We start from the raw sequence: 27,944 nt of genomic DNA, 5'->3' as shown, positions 1-27,944 counted from the left end.
TCATGTGCATTATTTATTGATGGACAATACAGGATACCAAGAGCAAGGCAGGTTGTTTAGGCAGAAGAGAAATACACAGACAGACTTTTCATTACAAGCAAGTTTAAAAGATCTTTCTACAACAGATGTAGATTGCCAGATCCCAGTTGTTGGGAGCTGTATACATTTCATATCTATTATTTGTAATTACATATTTACACAAGACCAACATCTATTTCTGGTGTACGTTGATACACTGAAGGGGGTGCTCGTCCTTGAACAGCACCACCCTCCTGCTTGATGCGGGTAGGTTTGACACTGACCGCTGGCTGGGCACTAGCTGGGCAAGATTCCGATGGTTGAGACTGTACGATAGAAAAGGCTTTGTCACATCATGGATAAGTGCTTGAGAAAATGAACAGAATCTCCACCCTACAAACACATTTCAAGAAGCAATTCTCGCATTACAAATATTGCCAGTGTATGTTAAACCATGGGAGTTATTTTCAGTTGTAGTTCATGATGTTGTGATCACTTTTTTTCAACCACTGTCACTGAACTACACTGGCAAATGTTAATAACTTAGGTCAAATAAGCTTGATTCTTTAGACTTTTACCAAAGTGAGGGAAAAGGATTACATGTATTTGTACAATATGGTGGTCATTCAAATACACAATAATTATTCATGAACAAGATCTGATTGTCTGTGTCTGTTCAAAGACAGATGGCACTGGTGCAACTACCACTGTTGTCTTTCCATGTTCTGTCTTACTACTCTGAGAATATTTGAGGGAGTAAAGTTTTCCTAAATACCATACAGCATTGACAATAAACTAACAATCTTGGCAGTAAATTGATGTTTCAAATGTAACAAGCACCTGGTACTGTATGTCAAGAATATACATATAAACAAGGGCAGATCACATTCATAATATTCTTCAATTCAAATTCAAATTCAAAATGTCAGAGGAAACAAGCTCTTCACCAGGAAACGTGTGTAGAGCTATTTGTATTTACCGGTGTGAGAGGTTTGCTGGGCAGTGTACTCAGATCAATCTTCCCTCCAGTCTCTAACTGCTGCAGTAGCCCCTGAAACATCATGATGAATATAGTGAGTGAGTGAGTTTAGTTTTACGCCGCACTCAGCAATATTCCAGCTATATGGCAGCGGTCTGTAAATAATCGAGTCTGGACCAGACAATCCAATGATAAACATCATGAGCAATCGATCTTCACAATTGGGAACCGATGACGTGTCAACCAAGCTGGCGAGCCTGACCACCCGATCCTTATAGTCGCCTCTTATGACAAGCATGGGTTACTGAAGGGTCATTCTAACCCAGACCTTCACTGGTTCATGATGAATATAAAAGCACGCTGGCGAGGCAACAACTAAATACGTGAGCATGCTGTATTCAATAACCAACTGTAAATTCCTGGCCTGGAGGAATTTGTCTAATTATGACAGTCTCCTCACAGGAATAGAACATGTTCATCAAAAATGTAATTTATTGTGACAAGACTTCAACACATAAGTCACACATCAACCTTGCTTCACACATAAAAAAATATAATATATTGTACTCTATTTTGTGAGTGCTTATCGATCGAGAAAAACCTATGGCAAAACAGTAAATTGTATAAATATGCCTCATTGTAATAAATGCTCCAGTAATGCATCCTGCTGATCTACATGAATATAATTATTGAGAGATGTGTACCTGTGTGAGAGACTGTGCACTGCGGGGTGAGGCGTTGGAGATCTGCAGCAGGGCATCTTTCATGGCCTTGGTCAGGGCTAAGGGTGCTGTGAAACAGAAGAGTGCACACATTGGTCAGCAACACCACCTAACTTCTGAATAAGTTGGAGAATGAGAGTGAGAGAATGTTGTTTTATGCCACTGTTAAAATTATTCCAGCGGTATCTTAGTTGCATTAAGGTAACTGAGTCTGATCCAGGCAAATCATTAAGGAATACCATGAGGAATGGAACATATTGTTGGAAATAGATGACACACAATAAGCCAGCTATTGAGGTCATCCAATCTTCATTTTAGTTGTGCTACAGGAACCAATTTGACCCATAATCTTCACAGGGATAGAAAAGTATTAGTAAAAGTAAACCACTCCAAGGGTGCACAGACATATTGTCGAACAGGCAAGGGATTTTTCATACACAAATCTTGACATTACCAGGGCTCTTTTCTTTGTCCTCCATCAGGTAAGGATGGGCCAGCAGCTCATCAGTGGTAGGTCTGGACTTGGGGTCTCTTGTCAAACATTTCTGAAACACAAATAAAACAATCATAGTTCACTATTATGTAAGCAGGAGAAACTGCAATGAGATAGTTAAAGGCCGGGGTTCAAACCTATACACAGATGGATGTGTGGCCTCCTGGCCTTGTCAAAGCTGTCTCCTCACACTGATGCAAACATACACCATGCAGTATTCAAGTACATTCCATGAAATATCACAAAATTGACTTACCGGTTCAGGCTGATATTAAGTCATAGTATAAAGAAGTATGTTATGAAGACTCACAGCAAAAAGTATGGATGCAGAGAGTCTACAAAACATACATTTTGAAAATATATTTCTCATTTTTAAATCCAGATTTGAATTTCCCACTGTGTCAGTCAGGTGGCCAGAGGAGGTGCGTTTCCATAGAAACAAGCCTTGGAGTGGGGAAATGTTTCATTCAGGGTTTCATATTTCAGGCAGGCTGGGAAAATGCCACCCTCCCCTACTCCCCTGACACCATGCTGTGCAGGGCTAGGGTTGTACACTTATCTGATGCTGACATCTCTTTGCTGAAGATTTGTATATTCAGAATATAAGTAAAATTTGATGTTTCATATATGCTAATCAAATTAATCTCTTTAGTCATCAAAATATGTAGTGAAAGGGTTGTTGGACATTTACTATAAGGCACATGTTTATTCTAGTAGTAAATTCCAAGGTTAACCTTTGACATCGCCAGGCTCTTGCCAGGCACCCATAGCCGTTACAGCCTTGTCACTCACGGGCTGATAACATCTTCACTGCTGAGGAGTAGCAAATGGGAGACTATTTGGAAACCCACGGGGGTTTTGGAGGTTTGCGCCCGGCCTTTAAACTAACATGCTGCATTACTTTAGAGTTGTGCTAAAAAAGTGGCCCAAATTCTGGATGTTTTCAGAATTTCAATTTAAAACTGAACAAATTACTAAAATTACAAGTCTTTCAGTATTCCCCAATTTTCATGTCTTTACCATGACAGTGAAGCTAAATCATTTATTCAAGGTTGCCTCACAGTATGTCTGTTTGATGGTTTCCGTGACAACTGATGACTGTAAGGGAGAAACATCTCAATCATTCATGTCAAAGGTATTCATATTAGGGAAAGACAATACTAGCTGCTTCAGCTCCTTGACCAAATACACTGGTAATTAATGGCACATTCTTCTCACCTTATATGTGGGTTTAACCCTGTCGCCGGCACTTCCACCGTCGGATCCTTCAAAGGACTCCATGATGGCTTCCGGACTCTAGTCTTGTCCTGCTGTACGGCGTTAGCTATACCAAAGTCAATCAGTCGCAGATTGCCCGCTACCATCATGAAGTTGGCTGGCTTCAAGTCCGAGTGGATCACCCCTACACAATACATCATCACCATTACACATAGTGACCGAGTAGCATTTGCCAGAATTTCAGTTATATCATGGTGTCTCAGCCTAATGCCTGAGGTGATGGAGGTTAAATGACTTTACCACAGTTTACTACCAGGTGAAATCATCACTATATCACGTTTGTTGAATCATACTATATACATGTATACATGTGGCGTACTAGGAAATGCATGGTGAGACACAGACAAACAGTCAGTATTTACAAACCATACTCTAAATAAATTTAAGAGAAAGGAAAATGTTACCATTTCTATTTAAATTTTGGTATATATTTCTACTATGAAACCAGTGTGTGAGTATGGTTTTAAGCCACTTTTAGCAATATTCCAGCAATATCACTGTCGGGGACACAAGAAATGGGCTTCACACATTGTACCCATGTGGGGAATCGAACTCGGGTCTTCTGCGTGACGAGCGGATGCTTTAACCAACAGGCTACCCCACCGCCCGCCATGAAACTAGAAAAGGGACTATTTTAAACAGCTATTTCTGGTTATCTCTTATTAGTCTTAAACAAAAAGGGGTGGAAATACTCTGAAATATTTTACTTGTTGTTTACAGTCAAACTCAGCAATCTTCCAGCCATATGACAGTGGCCTGTAAATAGTCAAGTTTGGAAGTCAGTCAAGTGATCAGTGTTGTGAGCAACAATGCACGTGATAGGGTTATGAGGACACAAAGGAAACCAAGGCCCAAGTAAACCGAACCATTTGTTGCCTCTTACAACCAGCATAAGTTGCTGGGGACCTGTTCTAACATGGCATCTGCTAAGGATACTCTGATAAGATGTTCCTTCGTACACAAATATAATCGAGTAACTGCATCAGGTTGTATGAGTCATATCTCCTGCAATACTTTTAGACTCATCAGAGGTTCTACGTAGAAAGGTTCAACCAGACGTATGCAGTTGCGGAGGGAGCTGTACCAAGCATGTATCAGTGGTATGAGTGAGTGAGTGAGTGTAGTTTTACACCGCTTTTTGCAACATTCCAGCAATATCACGGAAGGGAACACCACTAATGGGCTTCACACACTATACCCATGTGTGGAATCGAACCCAGGTCTTCAGCATGACAAGCGAACGCTTAACCTCTAGGCTACCCACGCCCCATCAGTGGTATGATGCTCAGCTGACTACCCTACCACTCTGCAACATCACACACCTTCTTTATGGAGTGCATGTACAGCTGTCAGCATCTCCTTCCAGTAGAATCGGATCATGTGTGGCTCTATCCCCTCGCCACTCTGGATACGACTCTTGAACAGTGTGGCCATGTCGGTCTCCCCAAAGTCCATCAATACAAACAGTTTGTTGAGCTCCTCATTGTGTTCACTACAATCAAACAAGGATTCAAGATGATATGCATGACTACTTCTGTTATCTATGACCATTAGACCGCCTCCGTGGTGTAGTGGTTAGAGCGTCCACACGGAGAGCGGAAGGTCGGGTTCGATCCCCGACCGCGTCATACCAAAAGACGTTAAAATATGGTACTTGTTGGTCCCTGCCTGGCATTAATGGGTACAACAAGGACTGGTACTTCAAGGTATAATTGTCTCGAGTGAGTATTCATGTTCTCGCATTCTCAATCATTCTCAGTGGGCTAGCACTATAAAACCAGCTTCAGTCTGGGCTAGTACAAGCAGCCGCACATACACATACACACGCATGCACATCGTCATATGAGTGAAATATTCTCAAGCACGACGTAAAACCCAATTTCATCTCACCTCACCTCTATGACCATTAGTTTCATATTTGTTGGATCATTTCCGACCCTATATTCCTCAAAAAGAATTAAAAACACCTATATTTCTCCCACCATACACACAAACATATTTCACATTATATCTTTTTTACTTATTCAGTTAACAAGTAAAGGAAAAGTCCATGTAGAGTTATGTCCCTTGTCCTTGAATCAGTGACGGCTGAAATTTACTCTCCTTTACACCAAGGTGAAAAACAAAAAAGCCTTCACAATGGTGCATAATGTGAAAGAGACCTTATCATGTTTATTGGCATGGTATGACAGCAGCTTGAAAAAATAATTCCATTTTGGAGCTTCTGACGATCAGAAAAAATCAGTGATCCAACAGATAAAAAAGTGTCAAAAGCCACTATTTGAGTGTGAGGGATTAAGGGAGCAAGGGAGTGATGGTAACATTCTTCCTGATCACAAGTCCAAACAAACAAATGAATGTTTTACTTACAAGTCATACATCTTGATGACACTCTTGCAGTACTGAAGTTTCTTCAGAAGGCGCACCTCGTTCTTGAAGCCATTGACCACGATCTCATTGGCATCCTCCAGGTCAACACACTTCAAGGCCCTGGTGTTCTTCTGGGTGTCAAACACCTGGTATACCTGCAGACAAACCATTACCATGCAGAATCTTATTGTCAATTAGTAAACAGGGTTTTCAGCAACAGACACATTACGGAATTAGTGTCCCCCCCTAGGATTCAGAAAGGGCAGGGTAACTTCAAAGAAAAGGGCACTTCATAATCTAAAAGGGCATTTTGGTGAGGATTATTGAAAAAATAATAGAAATCTATTAGTCGGCGACACTTCCTTGCTTCAACCTTCACCGCTTCTTCTCTTTTCCTCTTGATTCTTTCCTTGGTAGGCATTGGGATTTGTAAGGCGAATTACGGTAAACACCTTTGACTTCGCCATGGTTTAAATGCCAATTTCCTAATCATTATCAAAACTATTTTGTGTCTCCCCTAGAAAGGGAGAGAACTCCGTCCTATATAAAATCCGGAAAATACACACGGGTTTTTGTAAAATCAAGCACAGCTGAAAAAAAACTGGGATTGAGTCGAACAGGGCTGGGCGCAAAACAAAAAGGGCCAGGCGCAAAAATCAAAGGGCAGGGCGCAGCGCCCTCCTATATGTGCCTAGGGGGAACACTAGGAATGGACACAGAAAATACATGCTGCATCCAAAGGGATGCACAATAATATTCTTTGTATGTACAAGGCATCAAGAACAGATATGGGTGTCTGTCAGCTCAGCCATGACCACTGTTCCCAAGATCACTGATGGATTCCAGGCTTTAAAGCAATAATATAAAAAATACAGTACACTTCACCATTTCATTACTTCAAAGGACCTTCATATTGCCAGCATGGGCCCTTCAAATTACTTTTGTAGATTAAGGTAAAACATTGGTGGGTGGGTGCATGTATGCAAGTGATTGAGTGGAGTTTCATGTCACTAACAATATGTCAGGTTTATCACAGCATGTAAGTTTAGAGTGTGGGGCAAGTCCAAGCGAAAAAGGTTTAGGGTTTAGTTCAGCTCTACCATCCTCGATAATCTCAAGGGTATACGCTACGATCACTCTCCACTATACCCTGAATGCATCCACGGCTTGGCCCGATGATTTTATTACCTCCCTTGGCTGGCTTTTTATCCAATCAGGTGTCTACACTGGGAAGTTGAGCGAACCAATCACAACTCACTTTCGCTTCTTAAATTATCTAACCGTTTAAACTTGGCAACACAATTTGATGCTCTGAAAGAGGTAGAAGGATTTCTTTTATGTATTTTTTGAAAGTTTTAGATCTTAGATCTGAGTTAGATCTGAGTGGCACTGCGAACAAACTTTCGCGACTGCTATCTTTGTTGACACTGGCAAGCTCTGATGTAACGGCGGCTTAGCTGATTGGTTACTGTGAGAATGCGGAGCCAGCAAAGGCAGGTAATATAATCATCGGGTCAAGCCGTGGATGCATCCAGGGTATAGTGAAGAGTGATCTTAACGTATACCCTGGAGATTATCGAGGATGAGCTCTACAAATCTCAGTACAATGTCGGAATTACAAATTTCCCTGTTCATGTAAGCACAGTAATAAGCAGCTTTGAGGAGGTGAGTTGTATTTCACTGATAATAGGACCAGTGAAGGTGACTGAAACGTCTTCTGTGCTTAGTTTCTCATCACTTTGAACGTAATGTCAAAAATCCCAATTTTTTCTGTCAAGGTCACTTCATATCATGCCATAAACCAAAGGATCATAATCAGGATAATAATGAATTCAAACCAATGATCAGCTGATCTAACCTTAGCTAGAGACACAGTTGTGCACCATGAAATGAACTGTCACTGACAAGGAGCCGTATTCAGCAATATCTGCACAAAGTGCATCAGCTACAGTACAGTTCCAGAAAGTCACACTGTCAAACATTGTTCCATCCTCTGTTATCAAGGGTATTATAGCTACTAAAGCGGCCTTCACATGGCAAACTAAAGTTTGACAACACATGTTGTCAATCTCAAGTTTGAGAGTGTGAACATTCCAACAACTCGCCACCAACACCAATTTCAGAGTTATCAAACTGTTGTCGAGAAATAGGATCGGTCTCTATTCTCACCAACTTTTCCATCAAACTTTCAGTGTTGTCAAACTCGGTTTGACGTGTGAAGTGTTGTCAAACTCGTGTTGTTCAGAAACAACCAATCGCAATCAACGAAATTGTCACATGGCCGCACCGATAGAGACATAGTGCTCCAATGACATGAAAGATTGACAAATTAAAAAAATTTCACAACATGTGTTGTCAAACTTAAGTTTGTCGTGTGAAGGCCGCTTAAGACTGCGATAACTACCCTGGGGGGCATTCACTACAACAGCTTCAGTTTGACAGGTTGTTGATCGCTGAATCAGGTTCTGTGCTGTGTGAGCATAGAGTGATGGAGACTGAGACAAATAAGCTACATGCAATGGTTCTGGGATATTATCGTAACAAAGGAGCAACAGGAAAATTGATGAAGACAGTGTTTACAGCGCTGTCTATGTTTTATAGACATGACTGCCACAGTAAACATGATGAACACTGACATTAGTGCCAACTTGCAAGCCCTTTACAAAATATTGGCTTAACACTCATCAATGAGTAATATTTCCTGAAGATATGTCGTGTAATTATATTGATATGCTTGAATTTTCTTTGCTGTATCTTCTAACTGTATCAAACTGATATCTGAAAAACAGATGCTGAATCATGCTGAAAGTCTGCATTTATTATATACAGTAACCATGGTAACCCACAAATATAAGTATCAACACAGTGTACAATCCTTGCACGTGACACACCAAATTTGGTAATCTAGTTACCTTTGCTGAACCGCCTCGTCCAACCAGCTTCCAGATAAAGTACTGCTGACCATTGACTGTCACAGTATCTACAGGGTTCTGCAAGGAATAACACTGATTAGTGGCATGTCTCATTACCTTGGTCTGTGCAGCCAAGCAAGGCATTAACCACTTGCCTACAACTGAATTAAGAAGGAGCATTAATTATCATACCAGCCTTGCCAGCTTTGAATAGCGAATATTTGTGGAACTGAGGGTAAATAAATATAGGTTTTCAGATTTCAGCGTGGCTGCAGCAGTCATTAAGCACAGAGAGTTGTTACACAGAGTTGGATCACTGTAGCCTGTAAATAACTTGGGCCAGTTACACTAATGGTTGACCATTGCTGACTGAATGAGCAAAGATATGCACGGTCCAGGCATGACAGCTAATATTTACAGTAAAAAAATCAGCTGATATCTGGAAACATCCACCAAGAAGTGCCCCCACAAGACTCACCATGCCTGGTGTGAGTGATGCCATCTCTCCCACTCGGTTCTTCGTGCAGGGTGTGGACATCTTAGACACTGCAGCAGCAGCAGCACTATAGAGGGAAGATGAAACACATTAGTACACACTAATGAAACACACACCTGTCAATGCCATATTCGACATGACAATACAGTTTTACACCATACTAAATCTGAGGCAAGTGTATGTCCTAATATATGGGAAAAGTTCAGACTTGGGGATCCTGCTATATCAATCAATATATTAGATTTTTTTACGAAAAGGTCAAATCAAACATTTGGACCAATCCATCAAATTAGCATGTGAAAGAAAAACAGTTACATGTATTGTTTACACAATTATTTAGCTTCATGACACATCCACACAAGTATGATTAGAGTGTTTAAATGGGGATCCGGGCAAGTCCAACTCTGACCACACTGTCATCTTATATCCCAGACCACCCATCAACCCATGGAAATGAAAATCACTCAGTATAACAATATAAAACTGTATCAGGATTAAGTGGTGTTCAGATTAATTGAAATAATTGAAGATTGCTCGCAGTGACCAAATGATCAAGCAATCGATCACAATTTTCTCATAATCGAACACAAATGATTTTGGAACTACTGTTTAAGTGTTTGAAACACTTGACAAAGGAACATATCTTAGAAGTTGTCAGGGCCTGAAAACTTGCTTATTTCTTAGAAAACTTACCAATAAGTCATGAGTCTTGAAGACTCACGGAAGTTTATGCTCATGATATATTAGTCATCACTGCAAAGTCGCAAGTTGCATCATTTTACATTGGATATGACATTTGAAAATGCAATTTGCGCAGTTTCTACATAAACAACAGAGAACCACATTTTTTTCTCTATACTGGAACAGGAAAATATGGATAATGAAGCAAACCAATTACTTTTGATGACTGCACATTGGTAATGAACCAATCATGAATTGTGAGATTTCAACCAATTCCCAATAATATCAGGTTTACACATAACTCACCCTGCATTAGCCGGAGTGGGAATGTTGGGGGTAGGCAGGGAGGGTGGCTGAATACTTGGTGCTGGAGGCTCCTTCACAGAAGAATCTGTCTGCTGTCCAGCACACACTGAATCACTGTCTTTTCTCTCAGTCACTTTCTTATCACAATCAGTGGAGGACTTGGCACACTCAGGTGGCACAAGACGTTTCTTACATTCAACACTAGAAATTGCTGGCTTTGGTTTCTCTACTATACTCAGGTCGATAAAGCTTGCCGGCGTCACCTGGCTTTCAGGTTTGTCTTTGATGTTATGATGAGTGGAAGATGCCAGCGGAGTCCTGTATTTCATTGGTTCTTTGAAGTCACATGACTGAGCAACCTTCCCATCTGTTTCCATGGGAACTGTCTCATCAATCTGTGACATTGACAGGTAACCCGATGTGTGAGCATGGGAGCCAAAAGTCTCTGAAATATACACCATTTGATCCAATGTCAAGGTCATGACTGGTTAACCATGGTAACCAAAACTACACAAAACATGTTTGAAAATCACACTGTAATAACGTCCCAATATTTACACATGGCAATTTCAATTTCAATACTTAAAATTAACTGGTCAAATGAGTTGGTTGGTTGGTTGGTTGTTTAATGCTGCACTCAGTGATATTCCAGCTATATGGAAGAGGTCTGTAAATAATGGAATCTGGACCAGACAATCCAGTGATCAACAGCACAAGCATCAATCTACACAATTGGGATACGATGACTTGTGTCAACCAAGTCAGCAAGTCTGATGATGATCCCTTTAGTCGCCTCTTATGACAAGCATGGGTTGCTGAAGACCAATTCTAATCCTGATATTGCACGGGTCTGGTCAAATGAAGAAAAACTATGTCAAACTGCTGTATTGTTGAGAACAGGTGACATTTCATTGTTCTTTCTTTATGATAAAACAAAGTTCCTAAAATGTCAATAGAAAGTATATATTCAACTATTCAAAACTCAGAATTATCATCTGAAATCACCACATTGTTAACCCTTGCTTTCTTGATTATCATGGTTTATCTACAAACATTTCAACACCAGATTCCAAGGACTCTATACACCACACAGCTCCACATTTATAACCAATTACAGCTTTCTTCCAATATGTCGCATTTGTTGTACTTATCAATGCATTGACCACAATACATTTATCAAAACTGATCCACAATTATTTTGCTATTCCCATTCTGAATATGATGAATTTCACTACACACCATTCTCCTGTGGATGTGAAGGAAGAGGCTTGATACTGTCAATATTTTTCTCTTCTTCCAGATCAATATCATCTTCTTTCTTGCTGAATGGAAGACTCATCTTCTTCACCCTCATCGGCAGCCCAATTTTTGACGTTCCAAGTGGCCTGTCAAAATCAGTACTTATGTTTATGTCTGGAATGATTCACTATGAAGGAGGTGGGGCAAGATGATGATGAAGAGAAGTAAGTGGACAAGGGAGGGGACAAGGAAGAAGGTGGATGAGGTAGAGAGAAGGAAGAAGAGGAGTAACAGAACATGGGAGGAGTAGAAGGAAAAAGAGGTTGATGAGGTAGAGGAGAGGGAGGAAGAAGAAAAGTATGAAGACAAGGGATGGGTAGAGGGAAGAAGAGGTTGATGAGTAGAGGAGAGGAAGGAAGAAGAGAAGTATGAAGACAAGGGAGTAGTATGAAAGACAAAGGGAGGGGTAGAGGGAAGAAGAGGTTGATGAGTAGAGGAGAGGAAAGAAGAAGAGAAGTAAGAGGACAAGGGAGGGGTAGAAGGAGAAGAGCTTGGTGAGGTAGAGAAGTAGAAGGAAGACAAGAACTAAGGGGACAAGGGAGAAGCAGAAGGAAGAAGAGGTGATGAGGTAGAAGAGTAGAAGGAAGAAGAGGTTGAGGTAGAGGAGGAGAGGAAGAAGAGAAGTAGGAGAGGAGGAAGAAGAGAAGTAAGAGTAAAAGGGAGGATTAGAAGGAAGAAGAGGTGGATGAGGTAGTGGAGTAGAGAGAAGAAGATGAGAAGGAGAAGATTACCACAGACAACTATGCCTGTCTATTCTTAAGTGAGACCATCTCACAAGAGATGTCTCTTTGGGAGAGATCATCCTTTGTACACAACTCTTTGCCTAATACACCAGTACTCTGAACAAAAGACATTCAATGTTCCCTAAAATGTCAATACACAGTGACTCTTGAGCTTGTTTATTTTGCTCAGAACTGCCACAGTTGCCCTAACATAAGCAGCCAGGAAACATCATGACTTTGTTGTCTCATCTAATATCCAGGCCCTGTTGTGGAAATTCTCTGGGAGGGTGAAAGGATGTTTCCATGTGTGGTAACATTAATTTCAGCTACAGAAAATCATGATACAACACCGCATCTTCAAATTTTCAACTTGGTGTCTATATTAGGAAATTCTCTGCCAAAATCACGTCACGTTTTGCCCGGGAATTCAGAAGTTTTTTCTTGGTTCACAGAGAGAAGTTATGATAAATCTGATTGTCTTTAAACCCGATGATCAATCATTGAGATCACAGCTGAAAGATTATCTCCCCTGGTGGAAACTCAACTAGCCACTCAGATACTTATTAGAGCATGTTTATTCAGTTCTTCAAAGTTTGACGTCTGGGACACAACATACAGAGGCCCCGATAAGCTGCGTATCCGGGTAAAATACGCATAGAAAATTTCCAAGTACGCATTGAAAAATAATTGTTGCGTACCACTTACGCATTTAAAATGTTAGATACGCAAAACGTTTAAAACAAATGCGTATGGAATATATTTTAAAAAATCGCTTGCGTAATGAAAAAGACATCGATTGCTATCAAGTTGTACTGTTAGTATAGGACAAGTGTTGTACTGTCAGTATAGGATGAGTGATTTTTTTATGAAATCATTTCCATTATCTTTAAGTTGGTTTTGAATAGGTATGACATAAGGCAGAACATACCTGCTTAGTAAACTTACTCAATGACATGATACTTAGGTGAGTAAAATGACTGAATTATGCACATATTTGAAAACAGTGGGTAACGGAAAATGAAATACCCACTCAACATTCATAATACCAACTCCAACAAAATACAGTGGGTACAGTACCCACATGAGCTAAATCTTATCTGGAGCTCTGCAACATAGACAAACTTTATGAATAACAACTTCTTTATTTCGAGTGTGACGTTTCGATACAGATTCCTGTACTGTAGTCAAGCAGGTCAGCAGGTCAAACAGCTTGACAACGGAACAAGAATCTGTATCGCAACGTCATACTCACGAAATAAAGAAGTTATCCACAATGTTTGTCTATATTGTACTTCCCAGCTTCTAAACTGCCACTCAAAGAAGTCAGCGACACATCTGCCCATATATACAAGAGGGTTTCAAACACAGCATTGAAACAGAGCTTACCTCTTCCAGTTAGGGACCGAATCAGATGTCTTGGTCATCTGACGACACTCTGGCGTACTCTGAGAGTGTCGGAGAGGCTGCTTGCTAGCACTTTGTATGACCGACTTTAGATGGGACAGACTGGCTGCATCAGACGTCAAGTTACCATTTGGAGTGTCATGACTCGTAACACATGAAGCGGTGTGGGACCTGTTGACAAATAGTGTTGCATGCCACTCAAGATATCTTTAGATGATATAGGTGAAACAAAATACATGCTTATAATGATCCTGATTTTCAGTTATCACCTTAAGCCATATATTATTGAAGAGTGAGTACAGTTTTATGTCGCTTTTAGCAATACTCCAGAATATCATGGCAGGGGGACACCAGAAAAGGGCTTCCCACATTGTACCCATGTGGGGAATCAAACCTGGGTCTAATACAACAGCTGTCTTTGAATACTCAAGTAAACCAGTGGTCGACAGCATGAGTGATGATCATCTTGTCATGATGACACACAACCAGTCACAGGGTCCATACATAATGGACACTAACAAAAACAAGGAAGACTGGGTAACCATGGTAACTATTTTGCTTCAGCAGCCTAGTAGGGATGCTGACACAGTGGCAGAAAACCTGAACTATAGTGCCTATATACAATGAAGTAGTGGATAGGGTATTTAGTATCATCAGAAATCTCTACCACTTACTGTGCTGACAGTTCAGATTTGGTCACTTTGGATGGGAACACTTCATCCGTGGCATCCTTACTGTTGGCCCCACTGTCGACAATGCATTGTTGTTGACTCTCGGCTGGATACAGAGAAAGACCAAAATCATGATTCCGAAAATGTCGTGCACTATTCAAAACAAATTTCGAAACATGCCAACAAGGCCGAGCATTAGAAATATACTCCTTTAAGTATCCACATCACAAACTTTCAATATTTAATACCTTCTACAAAAATCTCACAGCATATTTAGTGTTCAAAATAATGTCCTGGGTTCTCTCCTTCACTTAAATCTAGTGAACTCCTTAGTTTCACATCCACTAGTCCTAATAATGATATACATATTACAAAAGAGTTAAAATGACAAATTTCAATAGTCCTATCAATGCCTTAACTATGGGCCAATTTGGCAAGGACTAAAGGACTTGTGCTAATTTCCATTTCTTCTCTTGGATCCAGTACCTGACTGTCCCAGGAGCCGGGACATATATTGGCTTTTCAAGAGACATGATTGTGACCTAGTCTGAAATTCTAATGTTTGTCTGGTCCAGACTCGATTATTTACAGACCCATATAGCTGGAATATTGCTGAGTGCGGCGTAAAACTAAACTCACTCACTCACTAAATTTTCATCCTTTAGTAATTAAATGTGTAAGTGCACTGGAATGTTTAAACTGCAATGCATAGTAGAGCAGTCACCTTGCACAGTACTCTCCACAGACGTCAGTCTCGTCTTCCCATTGTCTAGGTTCTTCAGAGCCTCTCTCACTAACTCCTTAGGTTCAGCTTCTATAACGTGAGCCTTCTCCAGAATCTTCTTGGCTTTTGATACATTGCCTAAAACACACAACTCATGATTAGTGTGATCTATGTCTTGAAATTAGTCAGTTGACAATGAAATATGCCATTTTATTTTCTACAGATTAACATGTGGAAAATGAAAGAAATTTGCATTGTATCATTGTACTTGTATGTGAGTATCCCAAGCTAGCCCACCTTGTTTCACTTCAAACTCTGCTGCAGCTGTATGTACAATAGCGAATCTGCGCACAATTGATCTGGCATACGTCAACAATGCCTTCCGCCTCGTCTGGGCTGTATTCACTAAAAACCAACAAAATAGACATATAAAAACCCACAAACACACCTTATCGGCAAATGAAGAACCGAAAAGCATTAAACACGTCACAATTTAATTCTGGACTCACAAAAGTCCAGAAACTCTCCGCACTGTGGGCACTTTCTGACAAGGGATTTGACCTAATTAAACATGCAGTTGTTATGAATATATGCCAAGGATGAAAAAATGAAAAAAAATTCTTTCGAAAACTTTAAATTTAAACTCGCTCGCCCATGGGCAGGCCCATGACAGAACAGTGGCCCATGGGCCGCCCATGGGCTTAGAATGTTTAATTCGATCAGAATTCATGTTTTGGAGGTTGTAAATGAATGAGTGTATGTTTGTAAGCATCATGACACAAATTTCAACTCATTTTGACTTAATTCGACTAATTTAGAGCGATATTAAAATCTAAGCCCATGGGTAGAAAAACATTTTGGCCCATGGTGAGAATATTGACTTTTACTCAAAATATATGTTTTTCCATGTTTTGGAAGTTGCAAATGAATGAATGTATGTTTATAAGTACCATGAAACAAAAATTCAACTCATATTGACTTAATTAGACTAATTTAGAACGATATTAAAAAATCTAAGCCCATGATAGAGTTGGCCCATGGAAGAAAGATAGGATGGCCCATGAGTGTATGTTTATAAGCATCATGACACAAATTTCAACTCATATTTACTTTTACTCAAAGTACATGTTTTCCCATGTTTTGGAGGTTGTAAATGAATGAGTGTATGTTTATAAGCATCATGACACAAATTTCAACTCATTTTGACTTAATTCGACTAATTTAGAGCGATATTAAAAAAATCTAAGCCCATGGCTTAAAACATTTTGGCCCATGGGCAAGAATATTGACTTTACTCAAAATATATGATTTTCCATGTTTTTGAAGTTGCAAATGAATGAATGTATGTTTATAAGTATCATGAAACAAAATTCAACTCATATTGACTTAATTCGACTAACTTAGAACGATATTAAAAATCTAAGCCCATGGGCGAAAAATAGGTTGGCCCATTGGCGAGAATAATTACTTTTACTCAAAATATATGTTTTCCATGTTTTTGGGGTATGGTGGTTTATCCTTATTATAAACATATTAATTATTACTTTAGCTCTCACCTACTTCATCATATGTAGTCACTAGGCACTTAAAACATTAGAAGTAATGCCATGAAATGTGGCTCGTCAATGGTATCGTTAATGCGAACTGATAATATCAAAACATACACGTCAGAACAGTCAAAATTAAGAAATTGTTGAATATGAAATATTACTGTTAATTTGTAATTCTTGGAACATAAACAGTATTGTGAGAGCTTAAAAATGTAACTGCATTGAAATATGTCTTGTCAATCCTTTTGACATTTGCCAATAACCACTTCCAAATAAAATAAATAGTCCATGCTGCTTCAGAACAAATAAAGGTCAATTAGGGAGCCCCAACTGGGTAATTAAGGAGAGAAGTCAATACACTGTCACTTCCTGCCCAGGACGCCACACGTCACCACTTCGGGGGCGAAGGGCCTTGTCAAACCTCCTCACAAAGGAAACAAAAGCATCAAAACTGTGTTTTATTCTAACGTGACACTCGGTATGTCGTCATAGTATTCATTGTTGACTAACTTCTATCGTGGGCAACCCCCACACTTGCGAGGTGTACCTACCCAGGTTCGCAGACGTTTCGTTTTAATATTTTGTGATCAATTATTTTGTAATTCCCGTCTGCCCGTCGCCACGGCTATTCTTCGCCCGAGGTTTAAGGGAGTGAGTCTATTATATTAATTGTATTTTTTTATTGTGTCGTTTAACGAGCTGGACACGGAGTGCTGTTATCATGAATGTTATCATATATTAGTGGGATGCATTGATAGTAATGAAAACTTATAAGAAGATATTGTACCTCAACATACAAACCTATCCCGATAGCTCTCATCGTCACTCTCATGTCAATCCATTGTGACTGTTGCAGTCCTCCTGTACATCCTGTATATATAAGCAAGTTGGGTTTTTTATTTAGGATTTATTATTGCTAAACACACATTTAACCGAGATGAAGAAGGGGTCTCAAATTCCATGTATGCTTTTGCTCTCATAAGTTAGACATCCCATTTGTCAGACACGCCAATTATCAGACAACTTTGGATCAATCAGGCGTGACTGTGATTACAAACCTAGTTTTACCCAGTGGCGTAATAGACCCGTCCCATAGACTAACGAGATGTTTTCATATTAGTGGTTAGTGGTATATTTTAACACTAATTATGAGTTTGTTACTTTTTGTGCAGAAATACTTTGATCAGAATACTAATATTAATTGACCCGGCTTCTCACAGTTTGTGTTCATAATGTTCACTTTGATCAAAACAGGATTATAGATTTCCCATGTAACTAATTGAGTTACTCCCAGCGGTACAATGGTGGATCACGAATGGCTGTTGGGCTTCCTCTGCTCCCCTATGAATAACTGACAAGAAACTTGAAACCAAGATGGAGTAAACAGTTAAAACATAAACTCAATGAAGCTGCAGGTTTGCACCTTAACAATAAAAAAATCAAAACAACACAAATATTTAATAAGAATAAATAACCATCACTAAGCTATCGATAGTCACACACATTCTATTGATGGATCGATAATTTTCATTTCTACCATCGACATTGCTTTCGGAATAATTGCAATTCATCGATAGTTTGATGCATCATTACAGCCCTATTAATTATATGGCTTAATATATTCTTAAGCACATAACTTTGGATTAAAGGTAACAGTGCAGTGTACCTGCGTGCAACCAACCATAACTTATGTTGATTTGACGTGTCTGGGACGCGTCTAACTGATCGGAGGACACCAGAGAGTAAGTTGCATGCAATATTTTAATATTGCCCTTGTGGATTGCCATTATGATTTGCACACATTATGTTTTGCAGACAGTGTACATCACTATCTATGTAATTGTATTATTGTTATGGAGCGGCATTGACATGCATGTTTATGTTTGTTTGCCAATCCCGTCATGATTACTTGAAGAAAACATGTTTAAACTATACATTGAACTATCCATAGTATTAATATGTAGTCTTTACATTAGGCAATGAGGAATACACAATATATTCAAGACTGAGTTTGATTTTACCTTTTAAAAATTGTCAATATTTTTGCAACAGCCTAAAAGATTTACCTTGACCTCGTTATGCACAGGTCCGTGGATGTGGTCTCGGTATTTTAGAAACTATGTCGTTAAGACAGTTGAGAGTGTTGATCTGTATGCAGTCTTTCTGCATGCATTTTCACGAGATCCATTTTCCCCTTGTCCTCTTTTTCACTATGAACTTATAACCATTTACACAAAGGTATCTTTCACCACGAAATGTAGGGTGAGCTGAGTTAACACATTTTACATTTGGTAGAAAGCTAGTGTCCTATTCCCTTAAAACAACACCGTCTGTCACAACATCAAACATCCAAGGATTTTACCTCGACCCAAAGGTCTAACCAGAGACCATATAATAGATCTATTATATGGTCTCTGGTCTAACTCTACGGGTCTACCCAGTAGACATCAGTTGCTTGATAACGGTTTTAGCAGCTACGCCGAAACGGGTGTCCCCAGTTTGCCAGCAGATATTTTTAAAGGTTTCAGGTCACTGAACCATGCTAATCTCTTGAAACAACAGGTGATACACTTTTTAGGCCTAAAATTATCCAGTTAGGCAGATACCGCTCATTAGGCTATGTGGGACTTCATGCCTCACTGGTTTTATGGGATTACGGTTCACCTTACCACTGCGCTGAGCCCGTGAACAGAGTTCACCTGAACTGATACTAACACGAGTGAGTCATTAAATTAATGATTGGTGTTATGTTTAAACTGAACACATCACTTATCTCGTTGACATATCAACCTGATAAGGTCATAACAGAACTACACAGAAATAACATTGATGTAGTTGCAGGGTCGTGGTTGTGTGAGACCTAAGAAAAACAAATATCGCCAGCTTGAAAAACGGCTAGGATAGACTGTTGCAAGATGGTGTCGAGACTCCACTTGCTTACGGTGTGTCTCACCTTGTGGGACTATGAATAATGATGTATGCTTGTGATATTGTGTATAATGTGATATTTTATAATAATGTATGTTTGTATCATGGTGGTAGTGCTAATATTGCCTAATGGTTGTATTTCATAATACTGTTGATGAGATTGATGATGATGATAATATGTATATTGACATAAATGAATGAATGAAGTCACAGCATCAATTTTATGGGCAGCCAAAATATCCTGGACCATATTACAAACGGAACAACCTGCCCTGCACGCCATTCATGTGTGTCCTCGTATCCCAGGTAACCCCTGCTGCCTGTTGGGGGTACAGCCGTAAAACGCCGCTTACAATATAATAAAGAAGTTGTATATCCATATAACTTTCTCCGTTGTTCAAATTATCATGGTCTCAACAGATATTGCATTGTCATAAGAATTCAAGAGAGATTTTCAAGTTATTGTGTTGTCATCCACATGTTGATTTAGCTGGTTTCTTCCTCATTTCCAATTTCATCATTCTGAGTTTCACCTCAGTTGATTATTTCAGTGTGGCTCGCGAAAGACGAGGTCACGCGAGCCGAACGATGACGCTTAGTGTATCTCAGCGCTCAGTTACGTAATTTCGCCAGTTTTCGCGCAATTTAATGCGAAAAGTCGTTGTGTCCCATCCGTTGGTCTTGTGTATTGGAGTTATACAGCCCACGATTTTCAAGTGTATTTTGCTTTCCAAATATATACAATCCATTGATCACTCTGGGCTAGGTGTGAGATGTACAGGTGCTCGTGGGGGGTTTTTAAAGACTGACTGGCGCTATCGCAGCCAAATATCGTACATTCTAAGGAAATCTCGAATTGATTGTATTATAAGGTGTCGAAATGGTGTTAAATTCTCTTTGTGCATCAACTTATTTGTCATGCAAAATTGGTGTGCATATATGTGTGATTGAACAACCCTGTTTACTGAGACAGGAATAGGAACTTTGACCTTTCTCAAGACGTGCACATTTATCGCGTATATGCTCTTGAAAACCTTGTTTGGCAAGATGTGCTTTTCAATTTTGCTATTGTGTGCATGTTCATATTGTATTTCAGTTTTGAACATATGGTTTAAACATATTTATATTATCAGAGAATCTGGTTTGGTAAACAAGCAAAACATTGCTTTTATTAATACCTCACCGGTACATATAAAATATAACAGAATACACAAGAACTGGATAAACAAAAACGCCAAATTAATTCCTATCATAAGTAGTAGCAAACTGTCACTGACACCTTCGCTAGGTGGATAAACGGACATAAAATCCTCCCGAATACACCGTGATCGCAATAGTAAACAGAATTTATCTTAACGAATGTTTAAAGACAGACAGACAGCTAGACATAGTTTATCAAAGTGCCCCATTTATGTAAACAAGATATATAATACATATAACATAAACGCATAATGTTTTATATACATCCAGCCTTAACAGGCTTATGAAACACTGTTATCTAGAGGGTCAAAATATACATCATAGAAAGATTTTTATAAAACCATATTTATACATAACCTTAGGCAAAAATATCTTAAATCTCTCTCTTCATGTAAATATAGCTTGAAATTCAGTCATATATTTCACTAACAAGGTATTGACCAGTCGATTTGAACCACTGCTTCACGGTTTACTGACTGCCGTGGATGCACATTTTCAAGGGTACAGCTTCATTAAGCCTTATGCAACCAACCATAAACGTGCTGTTTTAAGCGGTCTGTCTTTTTTGGGAGGTCTATCTTATGTACATTCACGTGACACATAAATAAACTATTTTGTCTGTCTTATGGGAAGATACCGTTTTTTTTTCAATGGGCGGATATAAATGATTTACTCTGCCTAATGATTTGTACAACACCACCCAAGCAGTGCACAAACGTGCACCCGCATACATTGTAATTTGTTCGGTTGTAGAAAAAAGTCATAGGGAAAAAAAGTCATAGATTTGGGTAGGAAAAAGTCATAGGAAAAAGTCATAAACTCAAAAAGGTCAGTATTGATGATGTATTTTTTTTAACACGTCATAACAATATTATCATCAACAGCACTACCACATTTGAACCTAACTTATAAAATTAATGTAATCATTCAAGTAAAATACATGACATCAGAAAATGCACTGTCATCATAACAATTTGATCTGTAACAGCACTACATCAGTCAGTTGTCCCTGCATATTTTTATTATATTTAACCGAATGTTCCAGCCAATGCCATGAAGAGTTTGGATCACAGTCTGACGGGCCAGCGAGTCTTATATTAGCTGCTAGAGGGAGCCATTTGAGTAAGAGCATTAACTGATAATCCCATGAGTTCATTAATCGCTGTGATATCGTCAAGCTCAAAGCTAGTTAAATAAACAATCAGGTGACTTGTGACTTTTAATCCCACAATCTGTTCATCTCTCCTGTTTTGATAAGATCCAATTGCTTAAAAGCGCCACACTAAAGGAATAATTAACTTGAAAGTGAAATAGTATAAACAAAGTAAATAACTGGAGGACATTATGTTTTATAATAGTTATTTTTTCTATGTCTTTTTCTTCATGACTTTTTTCCGTCCACCATTTGTTCAAGGTCACGTGAATCAATCAGAGATGGACATTATTACATGAGGTAGGGTAAATGTGCATTGTGCGCACGTGCTTAGGAACCTTGAACTTGCAGTTACATTTAATTATTTGGCGCACAGATATTGGTCTAGAATAATTTATCGATTCGCTTAGTCTTGAAGATGTATTGATGCAGGGACTCCATTATGTTCTTGTTGACATTGTTGGTAGCTAGAGGTGTTCCTAATTTTCACAGTTTGGAGTGAGTGAGCGAGTAAGTTTAGTTTTAGGCTGCACTCAGCAATATTCCAGCTATATGGCTTAACGGTCTGTAAATAATCGAAGTCTATACCAGACGATCCAGTGATCAACAAATTGAGCATCGATCTAAGCAGTTGGATGAGTCAGTTTAGTTTTACGCCACACTCAGCAATATTCCAACTATATGGCAGCGGTCTGTAAATAATCGAGCCTGGACCAGACAATCCAGTGATCAACAGCATGAACATCGATCAGCGCAATTGGGAACCGATGACATGTGTCAACCAAGCCAGCGAGCCTGACCACCCGATCCCGGTAGTCACCTTTTACGATAAGCATGGGTTACTGAAGGCCAATTCTGACCCGGACCTTTACGGGTTTCACAGTTTTGTCTTCTTGAGAGGGTACGTATGTCTAAAAACATTTGAAGTAAATTTAGATACACCAGGTTTATAATAGTAGGATACTTGTGTTTTTAAGTGATGGCTAAATTTGTGCACAGTCGCCAACGTATGAAAGGACCTTGTAAGTCCTTCTAGGGTGGGTGGGGTGAAGGGGTGGTATGGGAGCATTGAGGGGGGCAAGGCAGGCTGAGCGAGTGTAGTAATTGAGGGGCTATGGGCGGCCTTGACCGTGGAGTTTGTTATGGATGGTACTTGAGAGGCGGGCGGGGTCGGTGGTGGCTGTAGGCGCCGGACCTCGGAGGATACAGTAGTTGTTGGGAGGTAGAGTTGATGTGAAAAAATGAAGGAATATAGAAGCGCGGACCTCTGAGAAGACAGGTGGTTGGAGAGAGGTGAAGTTGTAGATGGCTTGATAGTGAGCAGAAAGTGGATCGAGATTGCTAGGTTGAGAGGTGGGCGGACGTCGGAGAGGACAGTCACGCACATATGGGTGAATTTGGAGTGACTACATACCAATCCGTGAAACAATTAAGTAATGAAACAATAGGCTTAGAGCTTTCAATACAACTGATAGCTCATGACAGGTAATTAATGACAGATGGTCGGATTGGGGTGTGCTGATAGCTATAGTCCGGGAAAGCCACTTTTAAGAGAACAAGAGTTGAAAATGGTTCGCTCAACCCGGCAATGGGTATGGTTGAGTGATCGTGTGAAAGTGGGTCTCCGGCAATTCGCTATTAGCTAATCCATGTTACCGTAAATAATCCAGATTTTTTAATGTCTCTCTAAGTTAGTCAAATTAAGTCAAAATGAGTTGAAATTTGTGTCATGATGCTTTTAAACATACACTCATTCATTTACAACCTCCCAAACATGACTTCTGATCGAAATTATACATTCTAGCCCATGGGCCAACCTCTTTTTAAGCCCATGAGTGAGATTTTTTAATATCACTCTAAGTTAGTCAAATTAAGTCAATATGAGTTGACTTTTGTTTCATGATACTTATAAACATACACTCATTCATTTACAACCTCCAAAACATGGAAAACATATACTTTGAATAAAAGTAAATATTCACCATGGGCCAACCTATTTTTTTCCCCATTGGCGAGATTTTTAACATCCATCTAAGTTAGTCGAATTAAGTCAATATGAGTTGAATTTTGTTTCATGGTACTTATAAACATACACTCATTCATTTACAACCTCCAAAACATGGAAAATCATGTATTTTAGTAAAGCCAATATTCTCGCCCATGGGCCAAAATGTGTTTAAGCCCATGGGCTTAGATTTTTAACATTGCTCTAAGTTAGTCAAATGGAGTCAAAATGAGTTGAAACTTGTTTCAAGGTACTTATAAACATACACTCATTCATTTACAACCTCCAAAACATGGAAAATCATGTATTTGGTTAAAAGCCAATATTCTCGCCCATGGGCCAAAATGTTTTACTTATAAACATACACTCATTCCATCCAAAACATGGAAAATCAGATTTTTTAATATCGCTCTAAGTTAGTCGAAGAATTAAGTCAAAATGAGTTGAAATTTGTGTCATGATGCTTATAAACATACACTCATTCATTTACAACCTCCAAAACATGGGAAAACATGTACTTTGAGTAAAAGTAAATATTCTAAGCCCATGGGCCAACCTATCTTTCGCCCATGGGCTGAGATTTTTAATATCGTTTTAAGTTAGTCGAATTAAGTCAATATGAGTTGAATTTTGTTTCATGGTACTTATAAACATACACTCATTCATTTACAACCTTCAAAACATGGAAAAACATATATTTTGAGTAAAAGTCAATATTCTAGCCCATGGGCCAAAATGTTTTAAGCCCATGGGAAGAGATTTTTAATATCGCTCTAAATTAGTCGAATTAAGTCAAAATGAGTTGAAATTTGTTTCATGATGCTTACAAACATACACTCATTCATTTACAACCTCCAAAACATGAATTCTGATCGAATTAAACATTCTAAGCCCATGGGTCGCCCATGGGTTACTGTTCGCCCATGGGCCTGCCCATGGGCGAAGCGAGTTTAAATTTAAAGTTTTCGAAAGAATTTTTTTTCATTTTTTCATCCTTGGCATATATTCATAACCACTGCATGTTTAATTTGGTCAAATCCCTTGTCAGAAAGTGCCCACAGTGCAGAGAGTTTCTGGACTTTTGTGAGTCCAGAATTAAATTGTGACGTGTTATTAGTTATTTTTCAAAAGATTTGTTACCATCTCTATTGAAATTTTCCACCCTTCAAACTTTTAAGCATAGTCTCTTTTCTCTCAGTAACCAAGTAACAGGAGATTTCTCCCTGATACATAGAATTACCTCTCGGATTTGGTATATCGGTAATCCAACAAAAAATTACACCTGGACATTTTCACCAAACAAACTTTAAAGAAGTGACATTCATAACCGAAACGGCTTTGATCACTATGCTCTGCCAACTTACCTCTTGACTTGGGCATAATCCAGAAATAGTCTGGCATAGGTCTCATTTCTCTTGTTATCTGCAGAAGATATGGCCTGAAATGGAGAAATAAATATTTCAAATGAAAATGACAAATAAAAGAAACAAAGTCATGCTGCATTCAAATATAACTCACTGATGACTTGCATAAAATATTAATTTCAGATCAGGGACAAACGTGACCACAGTAGTGAGACAAGACAACAGAAAATCTCAATGGACAAGCTGTTTTCTCATAAACTCTTGTTATTGAATGAGCTCTGGTCTAGTTGGAAAAGCCCAAAGGTATGTACAACTACAAAGTCCCATTATTCCAGAAAGTCACACAAACGATCACTATAACGTGAGTGAGTTTAGTTTTATGCCGTTTTTAGCAAAACTCCAGCAATACCATGGCAGAGGACACCAGATATGGGCTTCACACATTGTACCCATGTGGGAAATGGAACCTGTATCTTCAGCGTGACGAGCGGTGGTGCCCCCTTGCCAAGTAAGACCTGTTTTATCAAGTCATAGATCTTGACTATAAATCAGCTCATCTTGACAGGGCGCCGCCATTCAGTGTGAAACAAATAATCTGATTAGTCATTTGGAATGACATAGAAGGGACATAACTCATAACAGCCAGTGATGGCATAATAAATCAAATTTGTCACGAGTGGAAACTTGACTTTCTGCCAGTTGACTTCCTTGCTTCAGGAAAGTGTGAACAACTATTTATTACTCACCCGTTGAAGATATCACTGTTAAATAATTTTACAATGTTATTACACATTGTGTAACAACATCACGTGGTGCCATACGTATGACGTAAAACTGGTTTACAGTTATGACGTCACAATGCTAATACCTCTGTCAGACTAGTATTAGGCCTTGCTTGACTCGCGGAAAGCTGAGTCATCACACTCGTTGAATTCTTTGGAAAGAAGTACTTTCTCGATATATTTTGGCTAATGTTAGGTGAGTAATATTCTAATAAATAAAATACTAAACTATGTCCCTTGTAATACCATATTTATGAAACTCGTGAAAATGATATTGGTATCTTACTCGCTTTCGCTCGTTAGATACCAAACCATTCACTCGTATCATAAATATGGTCTTACACGGGACATCATTTAGTACATGTATCAATGCAGATAGGGAAATGGTCCATGTGAACTTGAAATACCATCATCTTAGTTCTGTTACGGTGATTACCTTAAAGGCCCTGTCATATAAACAGGAGAGCAAATTATGTCTTGCAACAGCATCCTTCATGCCAACCTGTGACTTGACTAGATTGATATAGTCATACCAATCCTTTGGCTTGTTACCAGCATCTCCTATTCGGTTTATCCAACTGGTGTGATCTGAAGCAAACGAACCGAACATTTGATCCATAAGAAAGGATGATGGGTCCCTTAATATTAGCAAAGGGGCGCAAACCCAGAATTTGGGCGCTATAGAATATCTGGGATAATGATGGTACTTGGGATCATAATTTATTAATTTCAAAAATAACAAATATGTTTCATGATCTCATGGAGCTATTAACACTGAACTTCAGCATGTTCAGTAGTCTACACACATCTAGGGCTGACGAACTACAAGTACATCAACAGAACAAGAGTGAGTGAGTGAGTGAGTGAGTGAGTGAGTGAGTGAGTGAGTGAGTGAGTGAGTGAGTGAGTGAGTGAGTGAGTGAGTGAGTGAGTGTGTGAGTGAGTGAGTGAGTGAGTGAGTGAGTGAGGTTTGCGACTTTTAACAATATTCCAGCAACATCACAACTGGCTTCATACGCTGTACCCATGTAGAGAACTGAACCTAGGCCTTTGGTGTGACAAGCAAACACTACAACCATGAGGCTAACTGGTGATAACTGAGGTAATAATTTGGATCATCCATACTTACCAACCTAACACACCCAACAGAGCAATGAGTACATGTTAAACAATAACAATACACATCTGTTACTCACCTGTTATCGTAATACTGTCTGTGTCATTTTTTTCAGATTTGACTGGACATGAAGCGGTATGGGTCTTTAGCTTGTCAAACTGAGACTTGAAGGCAGTCCAGCTACTCATGGTTTAGCCTGCAAAAACAAAGTCAAATACATTCAGTCATTTGTAAACTTGCAGGGATGGAAATTTGCACCAGTCAAGGCCAAACTGACATACCTGTAGTGAGTAAATATTAGGGGTGGGTATTGCAAAGAATTTTCATATTACAATATATTGCGATGCCAAAGCATATATTGCGATATGTATTGCAAAATATTGCAAGAAGTTTTTAAAACAAAAAACTACTTATAATCGAGTTAATGCTTAATTTATAAAGCAAAAACACAACAAAATCACTATGCTTGATTAAGTTTTAATAAAAACTTTTAATCATGACAACATAAATATGTTAATAATATTTGGCACAAATGAAACAAGGAAAAGAACAATTTAACATCAACACAGTGGTTACTAGTTTGAACTAGTTTCTTTCTCAGGGCTCGCAAAAAAAACCTGAGATTTTAGACAGCAACTTGACCTGGTCTGGACATGATATTAGCGATCACTGGTCATCACTGGGGGTCGCCAGTGCATGACTTCCGGTATGAAAAACGGAAACCTCCGAAGATTTCCAAGTGTTACGAAGTTTTCCGAATGCATGTCAAA

General features: G+C 39.1%; 1 protein-coding gene across 1 annotated transcript; it reads right to left on the bottom strand.

The window, feature by feature from the left end:
- On the bottom strand, positions 1–27,362 carry LOC124254584 (dual specificity protein kinase Ttk-like). Its single transcript, XM_046688416.1, has 19 exons — positions 27,254–27,362; positions 26,494–26,645; positions 25,960–25,982; positions 25,276–25,349; positions 15,373–15,480; positions 15,076–15,213; positions 14,355–14,457; positions 13,663–13,851; positions 11,495–11,640; positions 10,256–10,700; positions 9,251–9,335; positions 8,773–8,850; positions 5,861–6,015; positions 4,813–4,982; positions 3,431–3,614; positions 2,174–2,277; positions 1,702–1,787; positions 997–1,069; positions 1–352 (listed from the first exon to the last, which is right to left on the bottom strand). Exons 1-19 carry the CDS (start codon positions 27,360–27,362, stop codon positions 195–197), a joined length of 2,580 nt encoding a protein of 859 aa, XP_046544372.1. The 3' UTR covers positions 1–194.
- Between the last annotated feature and the right edge of the window lie 582 nt (positions 27,363–27,944).

This window comes from Haliotis rubra, unplaced genomic scaffold (genome assembly GCF_003918875.1).
Source record: "Haliotis rubra isolate DU_JTF1 unplaced genomic scaffold, ASM391887v1 Scf577, whole genome shotgun sequence".
Taxonomy (NCBI): domain Eukaryota; kingdom Metazoa; phylum Mollusca; class Gastropoda; order Lepetellida; family Haliotidae; genus Haliotis; species Haliotis rubra.
The sequence above is the reverse complement of the archived record's forward strand: the minus strand, read 5'-3'. Positions and strand labels throughout refer to the sequence as shown.

What these genes read in the sequence shown, in the direction of transcription:
- LOC124254584 (XM_046688416.1), bottom strand. Translation starts at nt 27,362, where the DNA reads ATGAGTAGCTGGACTGCCTTCAAGTCTCAGTTTGACAAGCTAAAGACC. An exon ending in CCCACTCCGGCTAATGCAGG is followed by an intron (nt 9,336 to 10,255) that starts GTGAGTTATGTG and finishes TTCCCTCTATAG; the next exon opens with TGCTGCTGCTGCTGCAGTGT. An exon ending in ACATGCACTCCATAAAGAAG is followed by an intron (nt 3,615 to 4,812) that starts GTGTGTGATGTT and finishes TGTATTGTGTAG; the next exon opens with GGGTGATCCACTCGGACTTG.